The sequence below is a fragment of the Lipotes vexillifer genome, unplaced genomic scaffold, assembly GCF_000442215.2.
Source record: "Lipotes vexillifer unplaced genomic scaffold, Lipotes_vexillifer_v1.1 scaffold1261, whole genome shotgun sequence".
Classification (NCBI taxonomy): domain Eukaryota; kingdom Metazoa; phylum Chordata; class Mammalia; order Artiodactyla; family Lipotidae; genus Lipotes; species Lipotes vexillifer.
The window spans coordinates 1467154-1478118 of record NW_006796548.1 but is presented as its reverse complement, the minus strand read 5'-3'; the positions used below and the strand labels follow the sequence as shown (position 1 = coordinate 1478118).

General features: G+C 49.2%; 1 protein-coding gene across 2 annotated transcripts in view; it reads right to left on the bottom strand.

The window, feature by feature from the left end:
* AZIN2 (antizyme inhibitor 2) overlaps positions 1-9488 on the bottom strand; it is a 35087-nt gene extending 25599 nt beyond the window's left edge. The window contains exons 1-4 of one of the 2 annotated variants that reach the window (NM_001293799.1): positions 9343-9488; positions 9129-9249; positions 8345-8518; positions 6688-6861 (exon numbers count right to left, since the gene is read on the bottom strand). In NM_001293799.1, coding sequence (NP_001280728.1) covers positions 6688-6861; positions 8345-8449 — 279 coding nt within the window. In that variant the 5' untranslated portion in view covers positions 8450-8518; positions 9129-9249; positions 9343-9488. Of the gene's footprint in view, positions 1-6687; positions 6862-8344; positions 8519-9128; positions 9250-9342 lie in introns of those variants that run through there. The other variant, XM_007468699.1, reaches the window with a different exon arrangement.
* Positions 9489-10965: the final 1477 nt, after the last annotated feature.

The window sequence follows — 10965 nt, the reverse complement described above, 5'->3', positions numbered from 1 at the left end:
ATATATATATATATATATATATATATATATATATATATATATACACACACACACACACAATGGAATATTACTCAGCCATAAAAAAATGAAATTCTTTCATTTGCAGCAATGTGGATGGACCTAGAGATTATCATACTAAGTGAAATAAGTCAGAGAAAGACAAATACCATATGATATCACTTATATGTAGAATCTAAAATATGATACAAATGAGTTTATTTACAAAACAAAAACAGACTCACAGAAATAGAAAACAAACTTATGGCTTCCAAAGGGGAAGGAAGGGAGGGAGGAATAAACTGGGAGTATGGGATTGACAGATGCATACTTCTGCATATAAAACAGGTAAACAACAAGGATTTACTGTATAGCACAGGGAACTATATTCAGTATCTTATAATAAACTATAATAGAAAAGAATTGAAAAAAAGAATCTAATATATACATATGTAACTGAACCACTGTGCTGCACACCTGAAACTAACACAGTAATGTAAATCAACTATATTTCAATTTAAAAAAAAGAAAGAAATTTAAGCTGAGCCCCATAGGAGGCCTGGGCCAGGCTGAAAGGGAAGGAAAGAATGTTTCTGGTAGGAGAAGTGGCCTGTGCAGAGGTTCTGAGGCAAGAATGTACTCAGCCTGAGGGAGGAACAGAAAACGCTGGGGTGGCCTGGGCAGGGTGACCACCGTGGGGGACGATGAGCTTGGAGGGATGCAGGCAGAGCCAACAGGGAGACCAAGAAGGCTGATGTGATTCCCACCCTGCCAGTGGTGGGCAACAGTTTGAGGGGTCTCAAGAGGGAAAAGGACATGATCAGATGGGCATTTTGAATGCAAGGTCTAAATGCATGTCACTCTGGCTACCGTGTGAAAATGGACCAAGGAAGGGCCTAGGAGAATTCTGGGAGACAGTCACAACCTCCCTGGGAAACAGGACAGGCTGCAGAGAAAGGGGGGTGGTGTCATCTGTAGGCATGGCTGGCAAGCTTGGTGAGGGACTGCACGTGGGGATGTGGGGTTAGATGTCTGGGGGGGACTCCTCGCCCAGCAGACCCAGGAGCCCCTCTCAAGGGGAATGAGTGCATTTGAACACACTGGGTTCCAGGCATCCTGTGGCAACAAGTCAGCACCTGGATACATAGGGTCTGGGCTGGAGATCAAAACAGGGGAGGTGGTGGCATATTAGGGGTATTTGAAGCCATGGGAGGAGACGAAATCCCCTACGAAGACAGAGAGTTTATAAGAGAAGGGAGCCTGAGCCAGAATCCAGAGGAACTCTCCCAGCTAGAGAGCAGGAAGAGCCGGCACAGGACCGAGGGGAGGAGAGAATGTCCCCAGAAGAGGCAGAACAACGCAGAGGTTCTTATGCCATTCCTGTCAAAGCAAACCCTGTCTTGCAATTCACATCTGTGCAGGAGACCTCTCCACTGTCAGAGGCACCCCAGGAGGGTGAAGCAGGCTCCCAGCAGCGTCCACTTTCACTGGATATGTTTCTAAAGTCTTTAAAACCAAAAGCACGTGTTGTTGAGTACAAGCATACCTCATTTTATTTCGCCTCACTCTCTTGTGCTTTGCAGATATTGCGATGTTTACAAATTGAAGGTTTGTGGCAACCCTGCATCAAGCAAGTATACTGGCACCATTTTTCCAGCAGTGTTTGCTCACTTCATGTCTCTGTGTCACATTTTAGTAATTCTTGTGATATTTCAGATGTTTTCAGTGTTACTGTATTTGTTATGGTGATCTATGATCAATGATCTTTGATGTTACTATTGTTTTTGTTTTGGGGTGCCACGAACCACGCCCATATGCCCATACAGTGAACTTAATGGATAAATGTGTGTTCTGACTGCTCCACCCCTCAGCCATTCCCCATCTCCCTCCCGCTCTTTGGGCCTCCCTATTCCCTGACATAGAACAACCCAACCATATCGAAATTAGGCCAGTTAATAACCCTACAATGACCTCTAGGTATTCAAGTGAAAGGAAGAGTCTTCTCTTAAGAAACTGCCACCCCACACTTCAGCAACCACCGCCCTGAGCAGTTGGCAGCCATCAACATGGAGGCAAGACCCTCCACCAGCAAAATGATTACGACTCGCTGATGGCTCAGATGACGGTCAGCATTTTTTAGCAAGAAAATATTTTTTACTTAAGGTATGTACATTTTACCTCAAGTATTTTTTTAGACATAATGCTATTACACACTTAACAGACTACAGTATAGTGTAAGCATAACTTTTATATGCACCGGGAAACCAAAAAAATTGTGTGACTCACTTTATTGTGATCTTCACTTTACTGTAGTGGTCTGGAACCCAACCCACAATATCCTAGGCTAGGCCTGTGTTTTTAAAAAGAATGTGTTTCAGGGCTTCCCTGGTGGTGCAGTGGTTGAGAGTCCGCCTGCTCATGCACGGGACACGGGTTCGTGCCCCGGTCCGGGAAGATCCCACATGCCACGGAGCAGCTGGGCCCGTGAGCCACGGCCACTGAGCCTGAGCGTCTGGAGCCTGTGCTCCCCCACAGGAGAGGCCACAACAGTGAGAGGCCCACGTACCAAAAAAAAAAAAAAAAGAATGTGTTTCAATTGATGCAACTAGAGATTATACCAAGTGAAGTAAGTCAGAAAGAGAAAGACAAACGCCATATGATAATCACTTACATGTGGAATCTAAAATATGATACAAATGAACCTATCTATGAAACAGAAATAGAATCAGGGACATAGAGAATAGACTGGTGGTTGCCAAGGGGGAGGGTGGGTAGGAGAGCGATGGATTGGGAGTTTGGGATTAGCAGATGGAAACTGGTATATATAGAATGGATAAACAAGGTCCTGATGTATAGCACAGGAACTCTATTCAGTATCCTGTGATAAACCATAATGGAAAAGAATATGAAAAAGAATGTATATATGTGTATAACTGAGTCACTTTGCTGTTCAGCAGAAATTAACACAAAATTATAATTCAACTATACTTCAATAAAAAATAAATTTAAAAAATAAATTTAGGGCTTCCCTGGTGGCGCAGTGGTTGAGAGTCCGCCTGCCGATGCAGGGGACACGGGTTCGTGCCCCGGTCCGGGAGGATCCCACATGCCGCGGAGCGGCTGGCCCCGTGAGCCATGACCGCTGAGCCTGCGCATCCGGAGCCTGTGCTCCGCAACGGGAGAGGCCACAACAGTGAGAGGCCCACATACCGCAAAAAAATAAAATTAAATAAATAAATAAATTTTTAAAAATACTAAAAAAAAATGTTTCAAATGGGGAGTTGCTACTCAATGGGTATAAAGTGTCAGTTCTGCACGAGGAATCAGTTCTAGAGATCTGCTGTACAACATGGTGCCTATACTTAACAATTCCTTATTAAACACTTAAAAATTTGTGAGGGTAGATCTCACTTTAAGTGTTCCCACCACACACACACACACACACACACACACACACACTTTTTCATGGTGAGATCAAAAGCTAGGAGGACCAAGGAGTGTCCCCTACAAGGTCTAAAAGCATCAACATGGACAGATCTCCAAAATCTGCTGAGCTTAAAGCTACTGTAAGGGACTTCCCTGGTGGAGCAGTGGTTAAGAATCCACCTGCCAATGCAAGGGACACGGGTTTGAGCCCTGGTCTGGGAAGATCCCACATGCCATGGAGCAACTAAGCCCACGCAGTGCACCACAACTACTGAGCGTGTGCTCTAAAGCCCACGCACAACAACTACTGAAGCCTGTGCTCCTAGAGCTCGTGCTCAGCAACAAGAGAAGCCACCCCAAGGAGAAGCCCCTGCACCACAACAAAGAGTAGCCCCACTCGCCACAATGAGAGAAAGCCCACGCACAGCAATGAATACCAAACGCAGCCAATAAATAAATAAATAAATTTATTTTAAAAAATTAAAATAAAGCTATGTGGCACAATACCTACCACATGAACATCTTATATTTTGTTACAAAATCACAAGATATTTTGTATGTTCCCTATGGGTCATATTTGTAAGTATTTTTCAAATACCATGTGGCCACCAAACTCAAACTCAGAATGTTGATTATCTCTGGAGACATAAAGCTGACATTCTACTTTTTTTTTGCAGATGAATCAACATATTATTTGAATAATCCAAAATGAATGTTTAGAATAAAGTGCTCACTGCATCCTGGAGATTGCTGGGGACGTTGGCAAGAGGAGATTCCTTGGAATGATGAGTGGAGGTCGGGAAGCAGTGGCTTAAGGACTGGGTGCTAAGGGAAAGAGACAAGTGACTGCAGACAGGCAAGTGTAGACAACTCAGTTTGGCCACGAAGAGGGAGCGAGGGATTGGGCTGGGGGACGATGTGGTGTCCAGAGAAGGCATTTTAAGATGGGAGGATGCTGAGGGAGACAGCCAGAGAGGGCAAGGGATGGGGTAGGAGAGATGACATAAGGTCGTTGGGAAGGTGGGTGGGTGGACCAGAGCCCCGTGTAAGGCGTGGCTGATGCTCTTGACCCTGAAGCCTGTCTGATGCATATCTGTACACCGAGCCCCAGCTCATGCCTGACCCTGGGTCAGTGGCTGCCAAAGCATGGTGCTGTACAGCGTGGCCACCAGCTCCAGCCAACCAGAAGAGGGCAGCCTTGGCCTTCCGAGAAAAGCTGTGCCACCTCTCACAAGGGCCACATGATCCCACCTACCGGGTGGGGTCTCAGCTCTGCCATCCCCTCCCCAGGGATCTTGGCAAAGACGGCATTGATAAAGTCAGAGACCCCTTGCCATACTCAAGCGGCCCCTTCCCAGGGCATCCCTCAAACCTCTGTGCCTCCCTTCCTTATACAGTAACTGCTTCCTCATGGGGCTGTTGTCAAAATCACGGTGATAATAATTACCTCCCAGGGTTGTTTCAAGAGTCAAATGAGATCATGTACAGATAACACTTGGCAAAGCACATGACACAACAGGAGCCCTCAGCAAACGTCCGCCCCGCCCCGACTTCAAGCCCTACACCCCACAACTCTGCCCTTTGGAGGCCAGTCCTGAGGCTTGAGGGCCAGCACAGGGCCCCACCTCTGGGTTTCCGGAAGCAGAGAACTCTAGTCAGTGAGGTTGGGTCCTGTTCTTCACCCCTAGGCCAAGGGTTATGGAAAAGGGTCCCCTTCCTCCTCGGTCAGAGCAGAGACCCGGCATGCTGCAGGGGGCAAGTCTTGGCTCTGCTACCAGCAAGCTGTGTGAAGCTGACCCCGAGTTCCTCAAGTGCAAAATGGCAATCTCTTCTCCTAGGCACTCCATGGCGCTTTATGTGGGGCATGCATGAATCCAGGTGTGCAAAACAAGAGCTGATGCAAAGGGGCTTCACGGGTGACATGAGGGAGACTCATCTACCAATAAGGACACTAACATGCGTCTCTGATAAAGGTGAACCTGCTCGTTCCAACCGTCCACCATGGTGTGCACCTCTCTCCCACCTGGAATCCCTCCAGCCTCCTACCCAGATGAGCTCTCCTCCTGTCTCCTACAGGTCCCTTTCTAGAATCCTCCTCACAATACCCAGCTATATTGCTGACCAGGGTTTAAAAGGGATGCCCCCTCAAAACAATCATTACTAAACATTTTTAAATAACTGTAATAACAATATCACAAACCAATGCCCACAGGCTTGCTCCCACCTCAGGACCTTTGCACTTGCTGGTCCCTCTGCCTGGAATGCTCTTCCCCTGGTTATCCACCTGGCTTGGATCCTTTGCTTCCTTCAGATCTGTGTTCAAATTTCAGTGACGCCTTCCCTGGCCAAACCATCTAAAAGTACAATCCTCTTTCCCGACATCCATGTCTCTTCCCTACTTCCCTTTCCCTCCTTAATTTTCTCCACAGCATTTACCATCTAAAATACCATAGACTTTCATTGTTTCGCTTGTTTTTTCTTTAGAAAGCAAGCTCCATGAAGGGACTTTTTTTTGTTTTGTTCACTTGCTAAATCCCCACCTAGAAAAGTACTTGACCCCCCAGTAGGTGCTCAATAAATGTTGCTGAATGAATAACTATGTCCAAAGCTGTACTCTGAGGAAACTTTATAGCTAAAAGACTTATCAAGTAAGAACAGAATGCAAATAGATAAGCCGTGCATTCAACTCAAGGACAACAGAGTCTGTTTTACTCAACACTGTATTGCCAGCCTTAACTAGAACAGTGTCTAGCACACTGCAAGAGTTCAATGAATAGAGAATGACAGTAATAAACAAATCTAAAGAGAGCAGGAGGGAATTAAGACAACAGCATTAATCAAATCAGAAAGGCAGCAGAACTGGCAACAACAAAACTCTATAAGGATTAGTTAAGAAAATGTGCAGTCACACGTTATTTATATTATAAAAGAAAAAAATAAAACCAATGATAAAACAGTATTTTTGTTTTGTTTTAATTAGAAGAATACCACATATAGCTCTATGCCAAGAAGTTTGAAAATCTTCATTAAAAAGGTGACCCACCTACCCAGGGTCACACATGGTTCCAACGTGGAACTTCAAAGCTGGCAAATTCCACCCTCATCCCTTACACCCCTTGCATGTGGGTGGCCCTTCCCAGAGGGCAGGGGCCAATTACAGGTCACTCCTGCTTCCCCAGGTCCACCCACAGCAGCTGCAGCCGGGCCATGTGGGTGTTCAGTAGGTAGTGAGGGTCAGTGTGCAGGTGGGGGGCAGGGGCTCACCTTGTTGGCACAGCTGAAGCCCAGTCCTAGCTCGGCCAGGACCTTCAGCACGCCCGGGCTGTTGTTGCACTTGACAGCATAAAAGGGTCGGACTCGCGGCAGGCACTTCAGAAAGCAGAAGTGCTTTCGCACTACAGCACCCAGGTCGGCCACGAAGAAGGCAGTGACCTCTTCCTGCACAACAAGAAGGATGAATATGAGACCCCACCCAGCTTCCTCCTAGTGCGTGCCATCCACGGTCCTCCCAAGTACCCTGCTCTAAAATTCTCTGGGGATCCCCAAGCCTACAGGACATTCGAGGCTCTGTGATCCAGCTCCAGTCCCTTCCCTCACTTCAGCTCAAACTCCAGCTCTATCCTAGATCATTTTCCACCTCCCAGCCTTTATTCCCACCATATCCTCCATACAGAATATCCTTCCCCCACATATGTCTGGCAAGTTCCTAATCCACCTTCAAGTTTCAGCTGAAATGCCACCTTCCCCAAAACCAATAAGGCAACTCCGCCTTTAATGCTCCCACTGCATTTTGCACATGCTTCCAAAGTATCAGAACTCTGTGTATATAGACAACTGTCTTCTCCAGGAAAAGGATGAATTCCTTGAAGACCCACAGCCTACAGCCACTGCCTTTCACATTTAGGTATTCAATGAAGACCTGAAGTAGTCCCACTGCTACTGCAAACCGTGCCTGGGGACAACTGTTTACCGAGGGCTGAACACATATGAGGCCATTGGTGAGACCACATTAATTAAACCTTTTCTGGGACTCAGTTTCCCTTTTATGCAACACTTTTTTACTGATGCCCACTTGGTGTCTGACCAAGCATACCTATGCAAGTACGCTAAGTATGCTTGGGTCTGCAAAAGAACCCCTTAAGCAATTACAAGCCCATTCAATAAATGCTAAGCAGGAATTTCTACAAAATGCAGAGGGGGCCATGGAGAAGGAAAGTACAAAATCTGCCTGGGGCAATCAGGAAAAGGTGACACGGATGAGTAATAAGTAATGAGTAGAAATAGGTAAGAGGCAAGAGAGGCTGGGAGAAGGGAAGAGGGAACAGCCTGGGCAAAGGAGTGATAATTGGGCACACGGAATCCTCGGGAAATTGAGCAGAGTAGTTCAGCTCTGATGGAGCATAATACATACCATGGGAAAAGCCAGAAATGGGGCCATGAAGGCAGAGGGGTTCTGACCTGGATCCTGTAGGGAGTGAGAAACTGACAAAGAATTCTGATTTTGAGCAGGTCTGTGATAGAGTTGGAAGGGGTGGGATGAGCCAGGGAAAAGGTTAGGGGAGTTTTAGAGAGATGAAGCCTAAACTACACAGTGAGGTCCCAGAATAACATACTGAAGGGTAAATTAAGGAGGCTGCATTCACAGAGATTGGGGGTGCCCAGGTGTGGGAGGGGCAGTGAGGACTCCCAGGTTTCTGACCTAGAGGGCGGCGTAGATGATGGTAGTGTTGTTCATGAAGGCAGGGAACACAGGAGGGGCAGGTTTGGGGGCAAGGACCAGGAATTTGGAGAAAAAATCAGACGTCTCTCACAAATAGAAAGGAATGAATACCAAATAAGTGAAAGAATCAGATGTGGGCCCTAAGAGGCAGCTGAGCCTGCTGGGAGAACAGAAGACCCATCCCCACTCCCAGGCCCTCACCGTGGTGGCCTGTGAGGCCCCCAGAGTGAGCTGCTCCAGCAGGTCTCGGGTGCTGAAGCCCTCCTCCACCATCACGAAGTCCGCTTCACTCAGGCAGCCAGCCATGCCGAGGAGGAGCCGATGGGCTGGATGGAGCTGCCGCTGCCTCCGGCGCCTTAGAAAATATGCAACACACTGCTGGAGGAGAGTGAGGGGGCCGCTGGGGGGCTGGCGTCATCTGCACCCCTCACCTCCCCAGGCCAGGGCGCCCACTCCTATCACACCCTGCCCCCAGCACAAGCCTGGGGAGCTTAGGTTCACTGGGAGGAGTGAAGGAGGAGGACGATCAGGAGTCCTGGACTGGGACAAGGCATTATCTGCCTAGATGTCACTGCCTCTCCGAGCCTCAGTTTCCCCATCTGTAAAATGGATGCATTGTTTTGGCGATCCCTTCCAGTTCTGAAATTAGGGTTTTGGTTTAAAGGGAAAGAATGAGAGAGAAAGAGCAGGAAAGCCGAGTGGGTAAGTTTCCAGGTGACCCCCCCCCATCCTGACCACGCCCACCTAAAGTGGCTGCAGGTGGTCCCACCAAGGAGTCTCAGCCTGGGAGCTGAGGTTCACAGTTTAACCGTTTGTAAAGAGGGGCCGGGCTGGTCCTGACGTGCTAGGACGGTAAGCGTGCGTGGGGGCTCCACGTGGTGGGTGATGGCCGAGGGCTCCTGGGCAAGAACTGAAGGCTGAGGTTCTGTCCGGGTGAGCCCTCCTGAGTGCAGGGCCGAGGTCCCGCCCCCCCAAACCCCCTTACCAAGCCCCGTGCTCCTTCGCGGGGGCCAGAGTCAGGCGCGCTGCTAGGGGGGGTCGCCGGTGACCTCGAAACTTGTGCAGCACCCCGAGGAGGAGTGGCAGCTGCGGAGCCGAGGCCCCTGCTGAGAGGAGACAAGAGGGGCCAGGGAGCAGGTCAGCACTGGAGCCGAGAGCGCCCGCTCCCCAGGCTCCCCAAGCCTCTCCCCCGCACTCGCCTTAAAACGCATTTACACGGCTTCGACTCATAGGTCCCCCCAGCGAGTGAAACGGCTCCTCCGCGCCTCTGCTCGCTAGCTTCCCCCGGCTTGGGCCCCGCGACCTGCGGCGCTCCCGCCCAGCAGCCACCGACGCCACGCCCCGCCTTTCGCCCGGCGCTCACTTATATAAGCCCCTCCCAGACCCCGCCCCTGGCGCTCAGGCCCCTCCTCCGCTCGGCCCCCCCTCCGTAGCCCTGGCAACTGGGTGCCACCATCCCATTGGTCGATTCCGACATAAAGCATTCAACCCTGCTAGCCGGCTCCGCAAACGTGATCCTCAGTCCTACCGAGGTCACTGCGCCGCTACCCTACGCTGGGAAATCTCAGCTGCAGGCCTGCTAGCTCAGAACCCCGAGCGTCTACGCGGTGGGACGCTTAGCTCCTGGATATTAGATCTTGGAGTGTGGGCAGGAAGCCAGGAGGTTTTTTTATTTGCTCTGGGAAGCCTTTTCTGTGACTACCTCAGCTCGACGGTGCCTCTCCTCTCTGATCTGGTGAATTGCCCACTCATCCCTGGAAGCCCAGGTCAAATGTCATCTCCTTGTTTTACTTTTCTAATAAAATAATTTTTATTTAATTGCCTCTTCCAGCATCCTCCAACTCAAAACCCAGATGAAATGTCTTCAAAGATCCTTCTTGTGACTTTCCCAGCTCAGGGCAATCCCTCCCTTCATCCCATCTTCTGGATCAGGCAAACTCTTACCTCTCAAATAAAATGTCTCCCTCTCCAAGAAGCGTTCTCTGACTTCCTCAACTCAAAGCGTTTCTTCTCTTTTATACCTACTGAACTCCTGCTCCTGCACATTCATCAAAGTCCAGTATGTCATCTCCCCTGTTGAGCTTCCCATGACATCCCTAGCCAGAGGAACAATGGAACTCACAGCACTTACATCTGTGTGGACTCCTCACTCTTTTGGCTTTTGTTACCCATAGCGTGAGATTCCTGTTGTTGCTTTACACTTCTTGTTTGGTTACACTTCCCAGCTATTCTGTGAGCTCCCAAGGGCAGCAACTGAGTGCCTGGCTCCTCAGAACACCCAGGGCCTGGCATAAACAAGAGTGCTAGGACTTCTCTGGTGGCGCAGTGGTTAAGAATCCGCCTGCCAATGCAGGGGACACGGGTTTGAGCCCTGGTCCTGGAAGATCCCATACCACTGAGCAACTAAGCCCGCATGCCACAACTACTCAGTCTGCATGCCACGACTACTGAAGGCCACCTGCCTAGAGCCCATGCTCTGCAACAAGAGAAGCCACCCAATGAGAAGCCCGTGCACCACAACGAAGAGTATCCCCTGCTCACCGCAACTAGAGAAAGACCTCACGCAGCAACGAAGACCCAACACAGCCAAAAATAAATAAATAAATAAATTTATTTTTTTTACAAAAAGAGTGCTGAGAAAGATTCAATATCTATGCTACTCAAAAGCTAATACAGGGCTTCCCTGGTGGCGCAGTGCTTGAGAGTCCGCCTGCCGATGCAGGAGACGCGGGTTCGTGCCCCGTTTCGGGAGGATCCCACATGCCGCGGAGCGGCTGGGCCCGTGAGCCATGGCCACTGAGCCTGCGCGTCCGGAGCCTGTG